The sequence below is a fragment of the Octodon degus genome, unplaced genomic scaffold, assembly GCF_000260255.1.
Source record: "Octodon degus isolate 3935 unplaced genomic scaffold, OctDeg1.0 scaffold00207, whole genome shotgun sequence".
Lineage (NCBI taxonomy): Eukaryota > Metazoa > Chordata > Mammalia > Rodentia > Octodontidae > Octodon > Octodon degus.
This window is the reverse complement of record NW_004524783.1, coordinates 3,519,325-3,543,498: the sequence shown is the minus strand read 5'-3', so window position 1 is coordinate 3,543,498 and position 24,174 is coordinate 3,519,325. Positions and strand designations below refer to the sequence as shown.

General features: G+C 51.6%; 1 protein-coding gene across 12 annotated transcripts in view; it reads left to right on the top strand.

The window, feature by feature from the left end:
• Trio (trio Rho guanine nucleotide exchange factor) overlaps positions 1 to 23,952 on the top strand; it is a 374,802-nt gene extending 350,850 nt beyond the window's left edge. For 9 of the 12 annotated variants that reach the window (XM_023704920.1, XM_023704921.1, XM_023704926.1 and 6 more), the window contains 16 exons: positions 137 to 226; positions 771 to 863; positions 1,365 to 1,415; positions 1,656 to 1,733; positions 2,623 to 2,814; positions 3,757 to 3,934; positions 5,575 to 6,389; positions 10,592 to 10,839; positions 12,477 to 12,615; positions 13,209 to 13,236; positions 13,424 to 13,586; positions 13,827 to 13,948; positions 16,398 to 16,476; positions 17,901 to 18,101; positions 21,037 to 21,175; positions 21,638 to 23,951. In XM_023704920.1, coding sequence (XP_023560688.1) covers positions 137 to 226; positions 771 to 863; positions 1,365 to 1,415; positions 1,656 to 1,733; positions 2,623 to 2,814; positions 3,757 to 3,934; positions 5,575 to 6,389; positions 10,592 to 10,839; positions 12,477 to 12,615; positions 13,209 to 13,236; positions 13,424 to 13,586; positions 13,827 to 13,948; positions 16,398 to 16,476; positions 17,901 to 18,101; positions 21,037 to 21,175; positions 21,638 to 22,186 — 3,165 coding nt within the window. In that variant the 3' untranslated portion in view covers positions 22,187 to 23,951. Of the gene's footprint in view, positions 1 to 136; positions 227 to 770; positions 864 to 1,364; positions 1,416 to 1,655; positions 1,734 to 2,622; positions 2,815 to 3,756; positions 3,935 to 5,574; positions 6,390 to 10,591; positions 10,840 to 12,476; positions 12,616 to 13,208; positions 13,237 to 13,423; positions 13,587 to 13,826; positions 13,949 to 16,397; positions 16,477 to 17,900; positions 18,102 to 21,036; positions 21,176 to 21,637 lie in introns of those variants that run through there. The other 3 variants (XM_023704925.1, XM_004644739.1, XR_002818831.1) reach the window with 3 other exon arrangements.
• The last annotated feature ends 222 nt before the right edge of the window (positions 23,953 to 24,174 follow it).

The window sequence follows — 24,174 nt, the reverse complement described above, 5'->3', positions numbered from 1 at the left end:
CTGTTCTGCCTTAGCGCTGTAGCTTAGTGTGAGGGCGATACCCTTTATGAGTTCGTGGAAATGCACATTGTTCTTGCACTCTGTTGAACACCACTGTTACTGCTTAAGCCCCTTTGTCTGCCTTCTTCATTCCTAGGAGAGAAGGTTGCACATGTACATAGTTTATTGTCAAAATAAACCAAAGTCGGAGCACATTGTCTCAGAATACATCGATACCTTTTTTGAGGTAAGAACCAGTACCGAAACAGAGTTTATGAATCTTTGTTACATTTCAGTTTCTAAAAACTAAAGTATCCCTCAGAAACTCAGCATGAGTGGTAAGAATTATCAGTATATTTCTTTTTTAGAAATCAAAACAAGTATGAATTAGTTTATGGTCATACCCTCACCATTCAGAAGACTAGAATTGTCATTAAAAATAAGAGTTTTTACCAATCTAAACTTAAGGCTCATTATAGTTTTACAATAATTCCTAACCTTTTTGCCTAAAAATTTAAGTATGACATATGTTTGTATGAGTAAAAGCAGTGTTAAGTAGACATTTTAATAAATATAAAATGCTTATTTGGAAAAACAGCTCAAAAAGGTTTAAGTGCAAAAACTGGAAATCCTGAGAAACGGCATAGCACTAGTAGGATTTAATGCAAAGCGACTGGGTTTTCTTAATGTTCCATTAACAGTGTGTAGGTAGCTTTTCTAACTATCAGAAGAACTAAAAAAATCTTGTGACAAGAAACACCTAAGATCATTTTTCTCTCTTTCCACCCCAGGACTTAAAGCAGCGCCTTGGCCACAGGTTGCAGCTCACAGACCTGTTGATCAAACCAGTGCAGAGAATTATGAAATACCAGCTGCTGCTAAAGGTGAGGCCCAGGGACAGTCACGGGGCAGGAGTGGTTGGGGGAAGGGTGGGCTTAGCCGGTAGGGGATGAATTTTGTAAGAAATGTAAAGCCACCTCACTCAGTCTTGTAAGACATCTCATACTCTTGTCTACAGTTTTCATTTGCCCCAGAAGATTAGTAAAAGTGACCTTGTTTCCCTGCCCCACGCTGCCAGCTCTCCTCTGGCCTGTTACTCTGCTGGGCTCAGGTGGCTCAGCAGTGGCCCTAAACCAATGTAAGCAATTAACTGGATTCAAGGCAATGCCACATAAATCATGCGAGCTGAAGTGGACAAAAGCTCATCTTGGGGAAGAGCGGGAACCTTAGATTTGTTCCCCTTGGCCACCAGAATCCCTTCTTCTTGTCTCTGAAAATGAGATAAGAAAGTACAGTGTTGCACTGAGCCCAGGGCCTGACACAACGCGAGCTGTCACAGAGGCTGCCACTGTCACCCTCACGCCCTTCTCTCCACTCCTTTACAGGATTTCCTCAAGTACTCCAAGAAAGCCAGCCTGGACACGTCAGAGTTAGAGGTACTGTGCATCCTGCTGTGCCCTCTCCGCGCTCATCCCCCAAGTCCTGGAGTCTCCTCACACTGGGTTCTGCCCTAGCAGGGCCCCAGCTGAGGGAACAGTCTCCTAAGTGTGTGTGGTAGGGGGTCTGTGCGCTAGAGGCCAGAGGGAGAGGCTCTGAATGTGGAGGCGTCGGGGAGGGTGGACACTGATCTCCCCACGGGGAACCTGAACGTCCACTCTGCCTTCTCCCCGCTGCAGAAAGCCGTGGAGGTCATGTGCATAGTCCCCAAGCGCTGCAACGACATGATGAACGTGGGCCGGCTGCAAGGATTCGATGTAATACAGCTGCTCTTCTTTGGAAGGGCTCCTCTGCCTCCCCTCCCTTTCTTTTCTCCGGGATTATTTATTTTCTGCATGTGTAGAAAGCTGATCCTTTCTGTGTATTTTTCTGTCTTATCTCGCTTCATTTTAACCTGATACTTTCTTTCGCCCTTTTTGGTGCATGTCATTGTTTGGGACCCTTCTCTGCTCAGAGTCCAGCTGCTGAAGAAGAGACAGGCAGGACTAGGCTTTGTCTCTCAGGCCCTCTACCACCCTGAGAGCCGAGGTTCCTTTCCTATCATTCATAAAGCCATGGTAGCTAGGGAAAAAGTGGGCCCCAGGTGACCCCAGACTATGTCTTCCCTGCAGACTTGATCAGTCTAACAGGTGCTGTGCTGCTAGGAATCTCAGAGGTGACTGCAGACGCAGTGTCCTTTGTTTTTCTCACCGTGGAGTAAATAGAAGCTGTTGAGCTTCCTGCCAGCTGTTTCACTGCAGTGCCAGCCTTCGCTGGTGCCGTGCCTCCCGGGCCTGAGGAGCAGCAAGTCGCTGGAGGGCCCCAGCACAGCGCGTTCCTGGCAGGAGGCGCTGACTGCTGCCCCAGGCCTGTATTTCCACCTAGAGAACTACCTTCCAGGGTGAGGCAAGCCCTTTCACAACTCACTCTCACGCTCGAATTCTAAATGAGGCTGAGACTTATACAGAGTTCAGCAAGACTTTTATTTAGATGTTTCTTCTTTCTGGAGCTAACAGTTCATCATAGTAAAAGAAAGAAATTAAGTTTTATGAATGAGTAAGGGAAAAATAAGTCACTTTGTGGGAGGTGATCTAAGGAACAAAGAATATTGAATAATTTAGAACACAATGTTTTCTTCCCTTCTTTGCTCTCTTTTTCTTGTTTTAGGGTAAAATTGTTGCCCAGGGTAAGCTGCTCTTACAAGACACGTTCTTGGTGACAGACCAAGATACAGGGCTTCTGCCTCGCTGCAAAGAGAGGCGGGTCTTCCTCTTTGAGCAGATCGTCATATTCAGTGAACCACTTGATAAAAAGAAGGGCTTTTCCATGCCAGGATTCCTGTTTAAAAACAGCATCAAGGTACTGTGTGTGAGCAGTTTTCCTTCACGAGTGCACCCTGCATTGCTGACAGACTGTTGCCTTTTCATGGTGATAGTCTGATACTGGTTTATTCAGTATTTAGAAAGCCTTCTCCTGGATGTGAGACTCAGTCTGTCCCATCCTTTCTGTTGTCTGTCCTCCTGAACTGCCGTTTTATACACACCTCTGTGGCCATAGGTACTCCCCGGGTAGAGTTTGTGCAGTTGCAAATACAATTGTATTGAAATGCAAAGGCTCAGTTGTGGAGTGTCGCCAAAGCAAGCAGTTCCTCAGTGTCTCGTTCCCTTCTCCCATTCAGCGAGGAGGTTCTGAGTGCCAAGTGCCAGGCGTGGGCTTGGGATGGGCAAACAGACGCTCTCTGCCTTTGTATAGTTTGCCCTCTAGTAGAGAGAAAAACAGACCAAGTAATTGTAAATGGCACTAAATCTGTGACAAGCCAAGGATGAGGCAGTTAGCAGAGCTGAGGCCTTAGCAAAGGCCCCTGGGAGATGCACGTCCTGGCACTCTCTGCCTCTTAAGCCCCAAGCCAGTGATGATGAGTCCTGGAGAGCTTTCAGCACCACAGCCAGCCTGCTGGGCACACATGCTACAGCTTTGCCACCGCTGCCCTAAAATCCTCCTCGCGTTTTCTCCACAGCCCCGACAGCACCCGTTCTGCTTTCTGTCTTCACAAATTTGACTGCCCTGGGGCCCCCATCTAAGTGGAGACACACAGCATTTGTCTTTTCCTCTCGGCTTCTTGCGTTCAGCATAGGTCTGCAGCGCTCATCCAGGCTGCAGTGTGTGTGTGAGTGCGTCCCCCATTAAAGCTGGGCTTGCACCACTGGGCCTGTGCAGCGCATGTCGTCCGTCCTGCGTTAGTGTCTGGAGGCTTGGGTTGCTTCTCTTAGCTGTTGTGAATAATGCTTTCATTCCTTCAAGGTGAGCTGCCTCTGCCTGGAGGAAAATGTGGAAAATGATCCCTGTAAATTTGCTCTGACATCAAGGACGGGTGATGTGGTAGAGACGTTCATTTTACATTCGTCAAGTCCGAGTGTCCGGCAAACATGGATCCATGAAATCAACCAAATCTTAGAAAACCAGCGCAACTTTTTAAATGGTAACGTGTGTTCTGTCCCTCAATGTGTCTTCCTCACTAATATACGCATTCTTTCTGTTTCCCCTGTGTCTTCTCTTGTGTATTAATAATGACAGAGCCTAGCCCTAGCCTTACTCCAGGCACCATCCTAACCAGTGCAGCAAGTGCTGCTACTGGGCCCATTTTACAGATGAGGAAGCCGAGGCATCTGAATTTGAAATAGCCATCAGACTCTTAGCTTGGGCTCCCAGCTGTGCTCTTCCCCATGTCACACCAGGAAGCCACCTCCACACGTCACATCCCATTCACAGGCACTCAGTGAAAGGCCCTAAGTCACTGGTGTTGTGGCCAAGTGGCAGTCAGCTGCCTAGATGCTCACTGCAGACTCCTGTCCCACTTGCTGCCTGACAGTCATTGACATTGGCCATTGCCATCAGATTCAGAGTCTGTGAGTGCAAGCACTCTTTGCATGTGTTGTTCTTAAGTGTGCAGTACCAACATCAGTTCAGAGTGTGGGATTTGGATGTCTCCAAACCTTTGTCATTGCATATAAAATAGAATAAACTGCCCCAAATTGCAAACGTGTTTAGGTTATGATGCTAAAGTTTACTGACACCCACATAGTATTCTACAGAAACAAGATTGTGAATGGAGCAGGAAAGTCTAGGTGTTTGTATTAGTCACCTTTTTATTGCAAGGACAAAATATCTGACATGCACAACCTAAAGAAGAAAAGGTTTATTTTAGCTCAGTTTCAGAGATTTTGGTGTGTGATCAGTTGGCTCAAAAGTGGAAATACAGGCAAAATTTACCTGTTGGCGGAGCGAGCAGGCAAGCACCAGAGGCGGGAAGAACGCAGCCTTCCTGAGCACTGTCCTGAGCAGTATGTCCAGTCAGGGCCTCCTCCATGTGGCCGTCTGCTGGCGAGGGCAGCACTCTATCCCAGAGCCCTGCCTCTGAGCACCTGGGCCTCTGGGGGCAGCTCGGGACCACAGTAACATGGTGGCCTCCCCTCGCTCTCTGTCCCCTCCTGTGGGAGGCCACGGCCAGTAGCGCTCCCCAGGAGCAGCACTACATCTGATGGTTGTTTCCTCGAGGTTTGCATACCTGAAAAATTCATTTCCATGGGTCATGTGTGCTACAATTCTTTCATTTCATCCAGATGACTGTGATAAAATCACAGAAGTCCAGAGATAGGACAGCTTCCTGCCTTCACGGTGGTTAGTGGGGCCACCTTACTTATTTACTTAGGGTGGGTATCTTCCCTTGCCTGCTTAGTCTGACCTGCAAAACAACCAGTCTGTAGCTGCCTGTATGTGACAGCCGCAGGTCCCTCAGCCATCTCTGTGCGCAGCATAGGGGCCCCAAGACCGCCTGCCTGCTGTGGGAACTCCCACCATTCTCATTCCCCCTCACTCTGCCTCCTACTGCTGCCATGAACACACCAGTCATTTGAACCCTTCAGGGAACAGGCATGAAGCACGAAGGCATTTGCTCTGCCGTTCCTGCCTCTGGTGTCTGCAGCATGGGCACCTGTTGGTCATGATGACTAGTCACCCTGCGTTTCCTCTGATCCCACGGCACCCCTTTTCCTTTGCACTGTGGTTTGCATTTCCTTGCTGCCCTGACTGAGTCTCCTGTTGTGACTTGTTTGGTTGTAGCCTTGACATCACCCATCGAGTACCAGAGGAACCACAGCGGGGGAGGCGGCGGCGGCAGCAGCGGGGCCAGCGGAGGCGGGGCCGGGGGCAGCAGTGGTGGTGGGGCCTCCAGTGGTGGTGGCAGCAGCCACGGAAGTGTCCCCAGCAGCTGTAGCAGTGGCCCCAGCTCAAGCAGGAGCAGGCCCTCCCGGATCCCGCAGCCTGTCAGACACCACCCCCCCATGCTGGTCTCCTCTGCAGCCTCCAGCCAGGCAGAGGCAGACAAGATGTCAGGTATGTCCGCTCCCAGTCCCTCACTGCCTCCCCGCAGCAGCAGCAGCCTGGCCCCTGAGGCTGGCTCTGGGCAGCCCGGCAAGCTCCCCACGCGTGGAGACTGCGAAGGTCCTGAGCGGGAAGCAGAGCCCATCCCCAAGATGAAGGTGATGGACAGCCCCAGGAAAGCCACTGGGAGTGCTGCTGGCACAAGCCAAGAAGGAACTGCCAAGGATGCCCGGGGGACCCTGGGCCCACTGCCCCTGGGCAAGCCCCGGCCCGGGGCCGTCTCACCTCTGAACTCGCCTCTCGCTGCCACATTCCCTTCTGCTTTCGGCAAGGAGCCTTTTCCTCCCAGCAGCCCCCTGCAAAAGGGGGGCTCCTTCTGGAGCTCCATCCCCGCATCCCCTGCCAGCCGGCCCGGCTCCTTCACCTTCCCGGGGGACAGTGACTCCCTCCAGCGGCAGACACACCGCCACGTGGCCCCCAGCAAAGATACGGACCGCATGAGCACCTGCTCCTCGGCCAGCGAGCAGTCCGTGCAGTCCACCCAGAGCAACGGGGTAAGAGCGCCTGGGAGCCTGCGCCCGCCTGCCCCACCACCTCTGTCTCGCCAGCTCTTCTAAACCTGTGTCGCCCACCGTGCTCTCCTGCATACTAATCCAGCTCTGCTGCACTGCCCAGCGGCACTCGCCTCGGGACAGACCAGAGGTGGCCTCTGTGTGGGTGTGGCCATGCCCAGTGATCGCAGCACCTCTAACCCTCGAGGACTGCAGACTGTGCCTGCTCTCATCTCTACTAACTCCTCAGCCTCGCTTTGTTGTGTCTTCTTAACAAGAGAAGCAGATCATTAACCTCCTCAGTGCAGCACCTCTGCGTATCTGCATTTTCCAACCAGCAGATTATCTCGGGACTGGGTTCTCGGCCTTTGCCTTCCTCGCTGTTTTTCCTTTTGGTTTGGAGTGTTCTTTTCCTGCTGTCTACCTCCTATTTAAATTGAAATCTATACACTTTAAGCTTTTTGCTCATTGCTTGGTTTTGCTCTTCTATGCCTTATTTTTGCAGCATTTTTGACTCATCTGATGAAAAAAAATTCCCTCAAGAAAACTTCCAACAGCAACTCCAAACAAACTAAGCTGGCCAAGTGGGGGGAAAGGAATCTGTCCCATGGGAATATTTCCCCACCAGTCCAAGTCTTACTCTGGAGGAGAGACACAGGCACCGGGCCTTGGGCCACTGCAGGCGGTGCTCACTTCTGTCCGACAGGGGCCACAGCGCCCGTGGTGGGTGGGGCATTCCAGCTCACGTGCTGTCACTTAACTTTGTTCTCAAGCAGAAGGGTGGCTTTGCTGCCCCCCCATTCTGTGGCTCCCCCCATCCCCCACCTGTGTCCTCCATGGCAGATGGCCTGGCCCGTAACACTTTTCTGAAGGCATGCGTGAGTGAACAGAACTGTTCTGTTGAGTGTTCGATCACTTTATAAATTTTTAAATACATTTCCCTGAAAGGGTCTGTGTCTCTGTGTGTGTATATATTTAGACAAATTTACTTTTGCATGTCTCCTTTTTCTGCACTTCTATTAATACCTTGTTTGGGTTAGCTCATCTGAGCCTTTTCTTCCTTTGTTATGTAATTTTGTTAAACTGCTTGTGGTTGAGGAAGAAGTTAAGCAGTCTTGATGGGTTTATTTCCACCACCAAGTCTCTCAGAAGTGGGGGCGGGTGTCCTCCGTTGTGGACATCTGTCTCCTCTCCGCTGTGGGGCCGTGCAGAGCAAGGGAGCTTCAGCTAGGAGGAAGCAACAGGTAGGCAGTGAACACCTGAAGGTGGTTCCGGTGACAAGGAGAGGTAGACACCTACTGGCACCTTGCTGTCTGTCCAGTGAACAGACGTGGCCTGACAGCTGTGACCATTACAGAGGCAGCCAGTTGACATCTTGTTAGCGTGTCGTAACCTGAACGCTTACCCAGGAGGCAGAGGCAGAGGCAGAGGCTGCTGTGTCTTAGTCTGGGGCTGTGCAGCGCAGGACCAGTGCTGTTGTCTAAGGACAAGCACAGAGCGCCGCAGCCCAGCTCCCGGGTGTTCACCTGCGGAGGCACGGCTGTGAGTAGCACCTGCATGGTCCAGCCAAGGTTTAGGCCAGGAGAATTGCCTTTGAGCTCATGTGTGGTGAGTAACCTGAAAAAGGAGACTGTCCATGTTTTAGAAGAAACTAAGTGCCTTACAGAAATGGCCTGGAGGCCTGGGAAGACTACCAGAGTAAAGGGAGGGTGTGAAAGTGTCCTCAGGATTCCAGTATTTGGGTTAAATCCAGCCATCATTTGGCCTGCACCCATTCGAGCCTGCAGCTCCCTGGCAGAGCAGCAGCAGCAGGAGAGGCCTCCTCCTTCTTTGGCCACTTCTCTGGCACAGTCTCTGCAAGTCCTGGTCACAAGTCACAGACTCCTCTCTGTAGAGTTTGTGGAAAGCAGGGTGCAGTGAGCATAGGCCAACCCAGCTGGGCCCGTGCCGGCCCTTGCCGTGACTCTGTGCTCTGGCTTGTCTCCTGCCGTGCAAGCCACTCGCTTCCCGGTCGGAGTAGCGGACGGCCATGCCCACTGGCAAGGTAGTCGTGAGAAGGGAAAGATACTTGAAATACCTAATACACAGCCTAGCACCTAGGGAGGTCCTGTTCACAAAATACCTGTAGCTGTATTGTCACGGCACAGTACTGAGACAATGAGATGCAGCCTATTTATTATATTACCAAAAGCAGCTCTGCCACAAAATTTTTTATTAACATTTTCTAGCACATTTAGCTCTATAATCTCAAAACTGTTAGTTGTTGCCATAGAAATCAAACTACCAAAGTACATGTTTATAGTATGAAGTTGTATAAGCGTTGGGGGCAGAGACCAAAGCCCCTCAAGCTAAAGTAGGGGGCACCCACAGGGACAGGAGCCAGTTGCTCCTTAGCAGGGGCATGTGGCTCCCTGCGAGGTCCTGATTTAAATGTCGACTGCAAGTGGATGGAGGCTCTGGTCCCTGCTTTTCTGGAGCTGGTTCACTGGCTTCCCTAGAGGAGGCCAGGAGACCTCTGGCCCTTGTCCCCTAGGTAGACTACTAGACCACAGCTGAGCGGTGGGGTGCAGGGTGGTCCCCTGCCAGGCATCTCAAAGCCAGCAAAAGCATCTAAACATCCTGAAGCACCATGGACGCTTTTTTTTTTTTTTTTTTGGCAGAACTGGGGATTGAACTCAGGCCCTTGCACTTGCCAGGGAAGCGCTTATTCCACTGAGCCATCTCCCCGGCCCCTCCATGAAAGCTTTTGAGAGAGAATGAGCTCGCAGGAAAGGGATACTAAACGCCATTTACCACATCCTAACTGGGCAGGGGGGATGTGCACCAGAGACAGCTTAGGAACTGGCAGTGGTCTCAGCTTTCTCCTCCTCCCCTAGAAACAGCAGGTCACTTGTTAATAAGAGCCAGGGACAGATAACTGCTGTGTGTATTCTGCTCAGCAACCCAGTTGGTTTGTGGATCTGGATAGGTGGCTCTGAGACACCAGCTTTGCTTGACTTTGCAGTTTTGCCTTTGACTGTGTCACCTAACCAGCTCTGAGAGCCTGCTGTGTATCAGTTATGGGCATCCCTGGGGTTGCAGGCTTAGGAAGGACAGCGTTACCACCGCCCAAAGGGTTAGTGGCACTGTGATGCCGTGGCACATCCCCAAGGCACCTTGGGGACAGTTGGATCAGACAACTCAGTAGAGTACTGCTTATGAGGGGTATATAAAGGAGATGAGTGCAAGTGTGTGAAGGCAGATTTACTTTCCTCAGATTCCACATTTTTTTTTTCTGTATTTTAGGGAAGGGTCTACAAGGTGTTCAGGGTCTCACTACTAGATCGGACTCATAGTCATTCTCCTGTTTTCAGCTTCCCAAGTGCTGGGATTACAGGCATGCACCACCATGTCCAGTCTCAATTGCTGTCGTGCCCCAGGGCCGGGGCCAGGGCTGGCACGGCAGGCCCCAGGCTTGAACCCTTGGCCCCTGCGCCTGCTGGCAGGCACTTTAATCCACTGAACTATTTGGCCAGCCCCCACATTCTTTTTGTTGTTGTTAAGTGACAAAGTTGTACAAATTGGCTGGCCGGCAACCTGTGATCCTAGAATACATGTGTTCCCAATAAGCATTTATCTGAAGATTTGGGGGCATCACCATATCTAATCTGTCAGTGAGCTGAAGTATACTCTCCAGCCTTTATTAATGCTTAATGGTGCTGTGACTGCTTGGGTGAGGAGTGACTCTGCGACTCCAAAAAATCATCCCTGCCCTGTTTTTTAGTTTGGTTTTTTGTTTAAGAATAATTGTTGTGTGGAGAATTCCTGATTTCCAGGTATTAAAAACATTGCACTAAGCTAGCAAGAATGAAAGAAAAGTGAGGTGGGCATGGTGGCGCACACCTGTAATCCCACCACCTTGGAAGGCTGAGGCATGAAGAACAAAAGTTTGAGCCCAGCTTGAATAGTTTAGCCACTTAGTGAAGCCCTTTCTGAAAAGCTAAAAATATAAAAATTTTTAAAAACTGGCGATTTGTAGTTCATTGCGAAGGCCTTGAGTGCAGTCCATGCTGCTACCAAAAGGAAAGAAAAACTCAAGTTCCCCGTGCCTTCCTGTTGGCCGAGGGGGCCTTGCGCCGGGCCTGGTACGCACCGACCCCGGCTCCTGTTGTCGGATCTCACTGCAGTTCCCATCTGCCTTTCTTTTTCCATGTTTCCCTCTGCAGAGTGAAAGTAGCAGCAGTAGCAACATCTCCACCATGCTGGTGACACACGATTACACGGCAGTGAAGGAGGATGAGATAAACGTCTATCAAGGAGAGGTCGTTCAAATTCTGGCCAGCAACCAGCAGAACATGTTTCTGGTGTTCCGAGCCGCCACTGACCAGTGCCCCGCAGCCGAGGGCTGGATTCCAGGCTTTGTCCTGGGCCACACCAGTGCAGTCATCATGGAGAACCCCGATGGGACTCTCAAGTGAGTGCTGGTGGTGGCACACACCCATGCGGTGGCCGGGGCAGGCCGGTGCACGTGGGGTGTGAGGAGAAGCTGGACCAGTGTCCTGTCTGAGCCAGCCTTCTGCTGCACAAGCCGCGAGCCCCAAAGGGAAGGCAGGGTGCTTTTCATCCTTTGGGCTTACTGTAGCAGGTTCTTGTATTAATGTGCCCTTAAAAACACTGGACATTTTCTGGTCACAGATTGGCTCCAGGAGTCCTTGGTTGGAGGAGAGGAACTTCAGACAGTCTAGCTCATCGTTGAGGGCGTGCTGAGGACGTTGGTTCAGGGCCTGCCAGGCTACAGGGAAAAGCTGTGTGATACCTTTTATACTGGATGGCTCATGCGGCTGAGTAGCTCTGCTGCATTAAACAGTGTCTTAAAGTTGAGCCCATGTTGGCTTGTACAAGTTTTCCCTTCCCTCAGTCACACCGAAATGCTCTCTGTACTGGAGGCCAGCTGGGTCCATCCTGGGGCTAGAGTGTCACAGAACTTCATGACCAAACATCTTCTCCAGAAGATGAGACACATGCAACCAGGGCAGGGCTGTGCTGCTCTTCCCACCCAGCTGCACCCACAGCCCAGTATGGGCAGTTACAGTGTGTCTCAGGCAGCCCAGGAGCAGTCCTGTGGAGCCATCATGGCACCCCTCGCCCTGTTGTTGCTGCTTCATGTACGCAGCAGGTATTGTGTGCATCACTCAAGAACCCTGCTTACTTTCTCTTATTGCTGGGACAAAATACCCACCACCCAAAATGAAGAAAGGGAAGGTTTATTTAGCTCACAATTAGTGGAGGTTTCAGTCCATACTGAACTGGCTCCAAGGCAGAGCGGCACCTGTTCAGAGAGCAAGGGAGGAGCAGTAGCTATAGCAACTAGCCCACCTCTCTCCTCTGCTAACATTGTAGTGCAGATTACCCGCCCCAGGGCGGGTGTAGCGCTCACACCCATAATCCCCACATTGGATTATGAATTAATCACAAACTCCAGAAGCTGCCCCAGTGACTGCATGAGGCTTTGGGGGGACAGCTAGATGTAAACCGTAATACCTGCTTTATAGGTGTTTAATGTCCTAATAAGTTGATGAGAAAGAAAACTAAGAAGCCCCACCTTGTGCTTGGTTTCCTCAAAATACATCCTTGAGCCCTTTAGCAGGGTTCTTCAGAGAAACAGAACTAGTAGCCCATGTGTTATGAAAAGCATTTGTCATCAGGAATTGGCTTATGCAGTGATGGAGACAGGTGATTGTAAGTTCCCACTGCGCAGACGGAGTCAAAGCATGCTGCAAGGAAACCCTCCTGAGAGGCAGGCCTGGCTATCTGCTGAGGTCCTGCCTTCAGCTGACTGGATGAGGAAGGACAGTTGGCACTGCCTGTTGAAACCTTTGTCTCAACCCGAAGCACCCAAACTGCTTGAGCAGATGTCAGAACACAGTGTTAACTACCACAGATAGGTCTGTAATTTAACCATAAAACTTGACTTAAGAAGTTGCTCATTTCATTCCCACTTCTTCAGTGTTGTGGGTGGAGATGGCTACGCAGGCCTTCCATCAAGTGTGCACTGGGCACCTGCCAAGTGCCAGACGAGGGTAAACTCACAACATGCTCTTTGCATCCCAGGAAGTCAACATCTTGGCACACAGCACTCCGCTTAAGGAAAAAATCTGAGAAAAAAGACAAAGACGGCAAAAGGGAAGGCAAGTTAGAGAATGGATATCGGAAATCTCGGGAAGGACTCAGCAACAAGGTATCTGTGAAGGTGAGAACAAGGAGCCCTTGGCACCCTGCCACCAGGGGCCAGAGGGCGCGGCCGTGCTGGGAAATGATCGCCCACACCCACCTCTGGATGGCGGAGAAGCGTCTGAGGGGCTTCTCAGCAGGCTTGTTGGAGAGCATGCTGCCAGGACCAGGTCTACACATACCCGGCCTCTGTGACTCAGTGAAATCCCGTGGCACAGAGCTTAGGGTTCAGGCATAGACAGGGCTCCAACTTCCTTGTTCTTCCCCAGGTGAGAGGGAAGTGACCCAGTGCAGGACACAGGTTCAGCACCTCTGATTCCCTTGGGAAGCCTCACCAGCTTTAATCCTCATGATAGGTTGCCTGAAACCTGTGGGAGTTTTTCCTGGAGAAAGAGAAAGTATCTCCCTCCATGCACCCGGGTCAGGAGCCTAGCCCAGCAGTGAGCAGTGGTGTGTCGTGATTAGCCTTGCCTTAGCCTTGCCGTGATTAGCCTTGCGGAGTCTATTTCTTCTAGTCTTGCAACAGTAACTGTAGCCTTGGGGTCAAAATGCCTGGCTTCTTGGAAATCTCACAGGCTTTTAGCTAAAACCTGTTTCCCTTTTCCATTTCAGCTTCTCAATCCCAACTACATTTATGACGGTGAGTTCAGCTACTCTTCCTCCAGTTTTGGGGTCACAGATCTGAGGTATTTCAGAGCTCCCAGGATAGCCCTGGGAACAGGTTTCCTGTGGCATCCTGGGCTTGGGCCGCAGCCTAGCTGCTGGCTAGTTAGGGGTGCCTTGCGATGTGGAGAGGGGGCAGGCTGACCAGTTCCTTCCCCTTGCAGTCCCCCCAGAATTTGTCATCCCGTTGAATGAGGTCACATGTGAGACAGGGGAGACCGTTGTTCTTAGATGTCGAGTCTGTGGCCGGCCCAAGGCCTCGATCACCTGGAAGGGCCCTGAGCACAACACCGTGAACAGCGATGGCCACTACAGCATCTCCTACAGGTGAGAGACCTGCCCGCTGGGAGCATGTCTTTTGCTCAGTCAGTGGATGGGATCCATTTCTTCATCCCCGTCAGCACCTAGGCTGTCTGAATACACGTTTTAGGGCTGGGTGTGAGATGCGAGCCACTTAAAACTCCTCACCAATACTAAGCACCTGACTGCCTGTGGCCTGAGGAGAGAAGTTAGAGCTGGTACCCAGAGTGTAGAGCCTTTGTGACACCAGTGTTCTGTGTGTGGCAGTGATTTGGGGGAGGCCACTCTGAAGATCATTGGAGTGACCACGGAGGACGACGGCATCTACACATGCATAGCTGTGAACGACATGGGTTCAGCAACGTCGGCGGCCAGTCTGAGGGTTCTAGGTAAGCTACCCGAGCACACAGCACCGTCCTCCGAGAGTCCTGGAGTCTTGCTATGACCTAAGTTTCTGTAGAACAGGAAGCCGCCATGGAGCCTCCAAAGGAAGGTGCGCATGTGGCTATGACGGGGCATGCTCGTCGAGCTCTGCCCAGCAGCACGGGCCCTGGGGACTCCCACTCCTGGAAGGAGGGTGACTCGAGCCACTGCACAGCTTGCCAGAATGCTCCCTCCTTGCTCAACACGTGTTCTCCCAGACCTACCACTGAGTGTAGCTCTGATCTAAGTCGATTTCACGAGGAGAGGAGAGGAGAGGAGAGGAGAGGAGGGCAAAGTGTGTCCCCTCTGCTTCATGGGACTCGCTCACGTGACTGAGGAGCTGCGGGGACCAACAGAAGCCTGCCCCACATGGCCCTCAGCACGCTAACCCTGGGTGCCAGCCCCAGCTGCTCCGTCCCCAGCTGGAGGCTACATGGATGGAAGCCATAGCAGGCCTTGTTGAACTTCTTGTAGTTCTATGAGCAGATTCTCAGAAAGCAGCAGGTCTTGCCTGGCTTCTCACTGTCCCTCTGGAAACTGCACAGCACGGAGCAGCTGAGACTTCTCCATCCTTCAGCTATTCCAGGTGTTGGAAGCTTTGTACAGCAGAAAACAAAAGACCCAACTCAAAGATGAAACAAAACCAGACACATCTGTAATTGTAGCACTCAGGAGGCTGAGGCAGGAGGTCAAGGGCAGCCTGGACAACAAAGCAAGACCTTGTCTCAAAACAAAGAAGAAGTGAGCTCTAGAGCACCCTGGTCAGCAGCACATCTTCTTTAGAACTCTATCCTGTGCATCTTAACCTCATGTATTTAACTTAAATCAGAGAAAGGACAATTTTGGGTTTTTGTGTCATCACATGAAAGTCTTGAATTTGAAAGTAAAGAATCACTTTCTAAATTTTTTTTTCTTTTGTGTATTTAGGACAGGTCTACAGGATCTCACTATGTAGATCTGACTTGTAGTGATTCTCCTGTTTTCAGCCTCCCACATGCTGGGATTACAGGCGTGCGCCACCACACGCAGTCTCCATTGCCATCTCAGCACACCCCACACGCAGGACCGGCACGGCATGCCAGGGGTCAAACCCCGGCCACTGTGCTCTGCCTAAGCAGGCGCTTTAGTCCGCTGAGCTATCAGGCCAGCCCTCACTTTCTAAATTATAAAAGATCTCATAGAATTTATATTGTTGGTTATTTTTTAATAAGTTCCTACTCAAAGCTTAGATACTTGCCTCTAAGGCTTCACACCATGGAGATGTGAGTGCAAAAATAATGGAAAAAGAAGTATGTGAGCATTGCTATCACATAAACCACTTCTAGCTCCTTGAGGCCTTTAGGGAGATATCACGCAGGCCGTTCTGCAGGGCCTGGCCTGGCCCAGGTTGTCCGTGTGAGAAGCTGTGTCACTTGCGGGCCAGGATAATTTGCTGTGTGAGGTCACTGGGGTGCTGCTCCCCACTGGTGGCTCCTGTCCCGTCTGTGTAGAGGCTGTTCCCGCCCTGCAAGAGGCTGGCCATGGCCCTGAGCTCTCTGTGGCCCTGACTGCAGCCCGGGCCCCAGCCGCGCTCTCAGGTGCCTAGAAAGCCAAGGCTGAGCACAGTGACAGCAGCTCGGGACAGGAATGGCCCAGGCACCTCAGCAGCTGCAGCTGGAGGCCAGGCCCAGGCACCTCAGCAGCTGCAGCTGGAGGCCAGGGCTGCGGTGGTGCGCGTTGCCAGCCCCCCACACACACACACAGCCGCCACAGTGAAGCGCTACGGGCAGAGTGCCAAGCAGAGGCCGCACCTGGGAACTTTGTGGCCACAGAGTGCCTGCGGCCCTGGCCAGCTCAGTGACCCATTGTGAGGAAGAAAGCCTTAGCACTAATGCCTCTTTTCTTTTGAACACTCACAGTACTACACACGTTATTGGCAAGTGCTTTGCAGTTGCCACTTGTATAGTAAAACTTAACCTGCACTTGTAGCCTGTTTGATTTATGAAACCCGCCAAGTAGTAGATAAAGATAAAGCTCTTGGCTTCTCATGTCTGTGATAGAGACAGATTCAGGGCACATGGCCCAGGGAACAGAAGGGGCTCCTCAGGAGTGTAGCCCTTTAGAAATAAAATAGAAAACAGCAGTTTCAGATTTTCTACCACTGGTTTTAAAAGAAGAAACATAGGATTAGTTTTACTAGCATTTAATTTACCCCAGTGTATCCATGCTTCAGCATGACAGACTGATGCAGCCTGACTAAATTGTTTATGAGCTGTCATACATCCTCTTTCGAAGCTGAGTCCCAGCACCCAGGCATGTGACGCTGAGCACAACCTCACTCTAGTGGCCCCACCTCTGATGTTCCAGGCCTCTTGCAGCTGCCCTGTGGCTAGTGCAGGTTGGCTACATGCTCGGGAAATGCTGCTCTCCTTGCAGGTCCAGGGAGTGATGGGATCTTGGTGACCTGGAAGAACAACTTTGACTGCTTCTACAGCGAGGTGGCTGAGCTCGGCAGGTAACAAGCAGAGCCCTCCTGCACACCTCACACGTAGACGGGTGGTGAACGCCATGCTGCAGGAGGAGCTCCTGTGTGGATGGGAAGGGGAACCTGCAGTTGCCTTCAGAGAGTAAGCAGTGGGCAGTGAAGAAGCTGTTTCCAGCCAGGCTCCCAGAGAGAGTGGGACACCGCTGCCCTGGACGCAGGCCGTCCCCTGGTGCAGTGAATGGGCTTCCTTCCTACCTACACATCTAGACAGGCCAAGCTGGACGCCACCCAGGGGAGCTTCAGAAGAGTCACGGGCTGCTTCATTCTCTTGAACCCCACAGAGGACAAGCTGGCCGTGCCTTTGAAGTTTCAGTTGGGCATGGGGGTTTAGAAAAGTTACACCGTTAGTGTTAGACAGAGTGTTGGGATTCTCGTGACCAAACTGAGAAAGCGATTTCAACATAGAGGCACAAGGGCAGTCAGGCCCGCAGCTCCCTGGTGCTGGACACTCAGGCTGCAATGCTGCACCACACTCACACCTCCGGTCACCACGGCTGGAGAGGAAGGCCCTGTGCCCTGCTCATTCATCCCCTTTGGAGAGCTTTCTAGGAAGCTGCACCAGCAGCACTCCATGTTCCCGTGGCCAGCGGCTCAGCTGAGTCTGGAAGCCTTTTGGCTGCCTCGCGAGGAGCAAGGTGCTCCTCCTCACAGCACGGTGGGCTGGCAGGGCTGACGCTCCTCAGTCTGTCTCGGTGAGGCCGGCTGTTCATGCAGGCCTTGCTCTAATACTTGGAGCCTGCCTTCATATCAACATTCTGGCTCTCTGCGTGTAATAGAGGAGCCGTTCCAGCAGAGCAGAGGCAGGGGCTACAGCCTGAGGAACCACATCTGTACCTCCTCAGCCCACTTGGTTACTGGGAGGACGCAGAGGAGAAAGGGCAAAAGTGGCTTCTCTAAATCCCCCAGCCTGCCGCCTCCTGCCACAGGGTCAGTGCCATGCCCTCCTGTGTGACATAGGCTCAGGCCTGAGGTCCCAGATTGACTAATCTAGATACGGTTCAGGCACAGGAGGGCACTGAGGGTGGGCTGCAGGGATGGCTTCGTAGACCCTGCCCACGCAGGCCTCAGTGCAGGGGAAACCAGCTCCTTGCCATGGTGAAAGTTGTGCCTAAGGACCAAGGTGGGAGATGTCGCCAGGAAAGGCTCTCACACTTCCACTTCTGCCCCCCTGAGAGGTCAGGAAGCCGCCAGGCCTGCCCAAACCAGGCAGGTGGGAGGGAGGCTGCCCCCTGGAGTGTGACAAGGGCATGGACATGGGCAGAACTTGGGCCTCTCCAGTGTGGCCAGGAGCTAGCGCACCCACTGGGACAGCCTCATACCCAGTCTGGGGAGCAGCGTCTCCTCTTGTCCCACCTCTTGTGTCACTGACGTTGATCTTCTCAACATCCTTACAGGGGCAGATTTGCCGTTGTTAAGAAATGCGATCAGAAAGGAACCAAGCGAGCAGTGGCCACGAAGTTTGTGAACAAGAAGCTGATGAAGCGCGACCAGGTCACGCATGAGCTCGGCGTCCTGCAGAACCTCCAGCACCCGCTCCTTGTTGGCCTCCTTGACACCTTTGAGACTCCCACCAGCTATGTCCTCATTTTGGAAATGTGCGTCCTCACCTGGCTTTCCTCTCTGTGCGATAGTTTGTCTTTTTATTCTCGAAGAAGGCTAGGAAGTGGTATTTTAGAATTCACAAAAGGTCTAAAACTGAAGTTTACTCAGAGACCAGGGTTTTACAGTTCTCCAGTCGTGGCAGTAAGAAAGGGTGTCTTCACCCTGTGCTGTCCCAGGCCCCTGCGTCCGCAGGGAGCCTGATGACCAGCCTGGCCTCCAGGGCTTGCAAGAGGCCAAGCCTTCTCTGTGCTGAAGCCCCAGCCACGGTGGGCAGCCCAGGGCTGACGTGCTACCCAGTGAGTGCCTGCTGAGGGCCATGTGTGCTCAGTCAGGCCTTAGAGTGGCCAGCTCAGACGCTGCTGGTGCTGCCCAGGCCAGCATGCCTATCGGGCAGCTGCCAAGGGAGCTGATCAGGGTGGGAAGGTCAGCTCCCCCAAGAGAGAAAGGAGCCAGGCACAGACGCTCCAGCCAGAGCAGCCTCTGTGGCACCCGTGACATGCTCTGTGGGGTTCTAAAAACAAAGCAGCTGTGTGAAGAAACCGCATGTGACGGCTGTGACGCTTTTCTCTGCGGTTCCCCTGCCCCCAGGGGTGGCGAGGTGTCTGATGGCCTGGCTGTTGCAGGTGCTGGGGGCGGCTAGCAGGCAGTGGCCTGGCTGCTGCACTCCTCCTGCAAGGTGCATGACAGTCCCCCAACCAGGGTGCAGTCACTCTACCTGATGTCAGCCAGCCAGGCTAAGAAACCCTGTCCAGCAACTTTCTAATCTCTGCGAAACATCTTTGTGTTTTCTGTATTCTGCCTTTTTGGAGGAAATTATTTCCTGCATTTACTTGGGTTTCCAGCTCCTTTTCCACGGGCAAGGGCAAGGCCTTTTGCCATTGTTTAGAAGTCTGCGTCTGTTCTGGGGTAGGCAGAATAGGATGGGCAGAGCAACTACTACCACACCCCAAGAGCAGACACACCCAGGAAACGGGCCGAGCTAAGCCACCACCCGCAGGCCTCCTCGGCCCTGCTCCTGGGACTCTCCGCTGTATTCCTTTTCTTCACAAGATTGAAAATGCACCATACACCACCCTTCACAGGGTGAGGTTGCAAGGACCCAGGCAACCCCAGGTCTAGACTCAGCCACCCTCTGCTGGCAAACCCAGACCCTAGGTGACAGTGGGGTCTCAGGCAGGCTCACCCACCTACCTGCAGTGCTGCTGCAGCTGAAACTCCCCTAGGCCCTGGGGCCAGCTTCCCAGCCCCTCTGCCAGACTGCATGTGCCAGGGCAGCGGGGAGCAGCACACTTGCTCTCCCCACCCGCCTGCTGACTCATTTCTCAGCCTCAGTGCCCTCAGAAGCCAGCTTCTGTGGAGGGCTGGAGGGCTGGACGCAGTGCTGTCTGGCAGAGCTGACGTGCAAGGCCAGCCTGGCCTCTGAGCTCCAGACCCTGCTCCTTCTGGAGGGAGCTTGGTAATAGTGAGCAAGTACTATCACTATTGACAATTCTTGGCAAAACCTCCCAGGTCTCACTTTCTGGCTGAAGTTCCAGGGCCCTTGGGTGTCAGGCCTTTTTTCTGGAAAGTTACAGTTTGGTCTCACCACACAGAACTAATTTTCAGAACAAATAACACACTGAGTAATCCTCCTGGGCCAGAGAGATAGTGCAACAGACTAAGCGCCTGATTAGGCAGTGCAAGGACCGTGGTTCACAATCCCTGGCACCACATGTGGTGCCGGCCCTGCCCCTAAGCGTACTGAGCCAGCCATCTGTACCAGGCGTGGTGTCACACACCTGTAATCACAGCACTGGGGAGGCTGAAAACAAGGATCACTACGAGTCCAAGCCCAAATACATTTTTTAAAAACATCCTACTTATTGGACAGACAGGTGGCTAATCTTCCTATAAATTTGTTTTGCAAAAGAAGACAGCAGCAAAGGCCCATATTCCAAGAGGCTCCATCCAATGCTGGCTTCTTTGCTTAGGAGTGGGGGGCCTGGGAAAGTTTCAGACCTTCTCTGCCTGGATATCCTCCTCTGTAAGGTAGGAACAGTGAAGTACACTTCTCAGAGAGTATTGAGGATCAGGTGAATTCTGAGCTTTCAGTTCTAGTAGGCCGCAGTACTGTGTGGGTTTTTTTAATTTTTTGTACCAGGAATTGAATTCAAGACCTTGCACTTCTCAGGCAGGCGCTTTGCCCCTGAGCTACATTCCTGCCCCGCCCCCAGCACACTCTTTCTTAAATATTAGAAGTGACTTCCGTCCAGGTGCAGTGGGTCATGCCCATAGTCCCAGCTACCTGGGAGACTAAGGCCGGAGAGTCAGTTTCAGTGAGTCTGAGCAATGTAATGAGAGCGTACGTCAGAATAAAAGAGGGCCAGGACCCTCACTCAGTGAGAGCTGACCCGGGCATGGGGCCTGGGTCAGTCCCAGGGAAGAAAAGGAAGGGGGTTGGGGAGTTAGCTCTGAATAGGAAAAATTTGAGCCCTGTAGTAAACACTGCATTGTTCTGTTGTCTGACTCCTTACCTTACCATCTCATCCAGTCCTCACATGACCATTTTACAGATGAGGAAACCAAGGCTCAGGGATGTGGTGAGGTAATCTTTCTCCCTACACCAGGTAGTTTGGCAATGCCTGCCGTGTGCCAGGCACTGCCCAGTGCTTACCAGTCTTTTATCCCAGGACAGAGCCAGGTGAATCCCTGGAGGTGCCTCTCCACCACCCAGCTCCCTCAAGAACAGGGACCTTGTTTCCCACTCACATCTTCACAGACAAAGTTCAAAGAGCTGCCCTTTCTGTCAAGGGGTACTGTTAGCAGCAGTACAGCCCGGAAATGCCAGGGAGCTCTTCGCAGTAGCCTCGCATGCTTGTTTGTTACTAGCCTGAAGAAGTCAGTCAGCGCAAGCATCTCATAACAGCACCCTCGTCCCTGCCTCTGCAGGGCTGATCAGGGTCGCCTCCTGGACTGCGTGGTCCGATGGGGAAGCCTCACCGAAGGGAAGATCAGAGCGCACCTGGGGGAGGTTCTGGAAGCCGTCCGATACCTTCACAACTGCAGGATAGCGCACCTGGACCTCAAGGTTGGCAGACCCCTATGCCCAGCCTCTAGCTCGCCTCGGAGTGCCTCTCCCGTTCTGTCTTCTGAAGCTCTCCAGTGCCTGGGCCCCAGGGAAAAGGAGGGAAGGCAGAGGGGAATTGCACGTTATTCCTGTTTGTAATGGCTGTGTTGAGTGACAGACACAGTAGAGTACTAGGCAAATGCTTCAGTGTTCTAACACTTCACGAGGGCGTTAGAAAGTTTCTTTATGTCTTGCTGGGTTGGTATGGGGTCGAGGTGCATGGTAACGCAGGAAGGGAAGAGTCACAGTGCTGGGGGAGAACTGGGCGCCCGGCTTCCTAGACCAGCCTTGTTAACTGTTTGACCCTTTGAGTCCTAGACAGCTGCCAGATGCCTTCTCCCTCAGCAAGGTTTCTGACAGTTGTCAGGGTCAGCTTCCGACTGGGCTGCTGGAGAATGACAGCTATCTTGTCTTGTGTCGTAGCCTGAGAATATTCTTGTGGATCAGAGTTTGGCCAAACCAACAATCAAGCTGACTGACTTTGGAGATGCTGTCCAGCTCAACACGACCTACTATATTCACCAGTTGCTGGGGAACCCTGAGTTTGCAGCCCCAGAAATCATCCTCGGGAACCCTGTCTCCCTGACCTCGGACATGTGGAGTGTTGGAGTGCTCACGTACGTGCTTCTCAGTGGTGTGTCTCCCTTCCTGGACGACAGCGTGGAAGAGACCTGCCTGAACATTTGCCGATTAGACTTTAGTTTCCCAGATGACTACTTTAAAGGCATTAGCCAGAAGGCCAAGGAGTTTGTGTGCTTCCTTCTGCAGGAGGATCCCGCCAAGCGTCCCTCGGCTGCGCTGGCCCTCCAGGAGCAGTGGCTGCAAGTGGGCAGCGGCAACAACATGGGCACGGGCGTCCTCGACACATCCAGACTGACCTCCTTCATTGAGCGGCGCAAACACCAGAATGATGTTCGACCTATTCGTAGCATTAAAAATTTCTTACAGAGCAGGCTTCTGCCTCGAGTTTGACCTGTCTTGAAGTTCTCTCTCATTCTCTTTCACCTGCCAATCAGCTGTTAATTTGAATTTTGAAGAAAAAAACAAAGCTAACAGACCAGCTGCCGACCGTTCATCGTGTGAAATTGCGTTCCAAGTGAGCTGCGCTCGGCAGCACTTGGACGCAGAGCTGCACGCTGCGCTGGGGTGGAGGACCTTCGGTTATGCTCTGCCAAGACAGAGACTGTATTGCTGTATCACAGTATTTTATTCAGGTTCTGCAAAAAATAAAAAGATACTTTTTTAAGCGAACATGAATAGAATTTTGCAAATTTAACATTTTCAAGATTTATCCAAGGAAACAAAATGCCTATGTTCAACCACTGGTGTTAATGAACAAAACAAAGACACTGTGCATCTCTGGGGAAGACTCCTCCGGCGCCGGCCTCTCACGCCGCGCGAGCACCCACAGCCGCCTGGCGCTGAGCTTTTCCAGCCAGCTTGTCTGTGTGCATTGCACAGGGGCACCAGGCTTGGTTTCTCAAATGTGCACTCAACCTCAGACTTTTGCATAAAACAGGATGAATTGTTTTGCTCTGATGAAATGTGGGCCTTACTTGTATATAAGACCTCCTGCCTTCGGTCTGTCACGCCCCCCGCCAGTCTGCCACCCACCGCCTGGGCCTTCCTCTGGGGCCCATGGGTCTGCCCGTCAATGGCGACATCAGGTGGGGCCCAGCCCCGCCACCCCATTCCTGCCCCGAGCCGTCAATCAGATTGTTGAGCGGTATAGTCAGAGGAAAATACTGTAAATGCACTCATTGGGGTTTTTTGTTGGTTTTCTTTTTGTTTTGGTTTTATTTCATATCATGTGCAATGTTGTGGCTTTAACATTTTATGCAACTATTTATGAAGACCTCTGTTGTACCTGTAATAAATATATAGAAAAAGCACATACTTCGTACAGTGAGCTTTATGGTTTTGTGTGTGTGTGTGTGTGTTGGGGGAGGTTGTTGTAGCCCTCTGCCATCGGTGCAAGGAGTCTTAACTTTTCGTGAAATTTGTCAGTTTTGAGCACTGTAAAAAGTGATTTCATACTCTGAATATAAAACTGGATAATAGGGTAATGTTTTAAAATTTATTATGCTATTATTCAGAATGCCAAAGTATTATTTTTTTCCCAAAATCAGTCTGGACATTTACTACTTTTTAAACTTTTTGACATTCAACTTTCTGTATAAAAAATTGGCTAGATTTTGAACTTTTGGTAAGAAATTAAAGCCAATTAAGCACTGGCCGCCCTGAGGCTGGTACCCAGTGCCCGTGTCACTGTGGCCGAATTAGCGCTGGTGTGGGGAGGCCTCTCCGCAAGGAGGCAGAGCTTCTGGGCTCACTTGAATTTTTCTGGATGTCCTTTTATCTTTATTGTGTGAAATACACTAAAAAAGAGGCCAGCCTGCTTCCCAAGCCAGCCAGCATCTGGGTCTTGAGCCATAAACTGGCACAGCCAAGCTTTGCAGCTTCCAGTGTATCTTATTTATTCCTTTGTTAGGTTTTTGTTTCTTCTTGTAAAATTGTACAGAAACTTTTTAAAAGAAATTGGATTCCAAACTGGATGTGTATCCGTAACCTCATAACTTTTTTATTTGTGTATTGTTTCTTTTATTCAGTTGAGTTTTTACATGATTTTGCATGTATATTTCTTTGTACAGAGACGTACATGTTTACACAGTATGATGTGATGTAAATATTTTATTTTGCCATCAGTTATTTTAAACAATTAAACATATTTGCCTGATTTTTGTGTTAGGCTTTTTATTTAACTTGGTCACTGTTGAATGAGACCTCGCTGAGGGGGAGACTGAAGCGGAGCCTCCTGCAAGTGGGAGAGGGCCGAGTATTCTGGGCTGGGGTCCCCTGGGGACAGTGGTGTATCCCGGCGCAGAAGCTGACTTGATGGGCAGGGGGGTGCTTCCTGCTTTAGTGAGAATCAGCACGAAGGGGAAGACTTCATTCTGGCC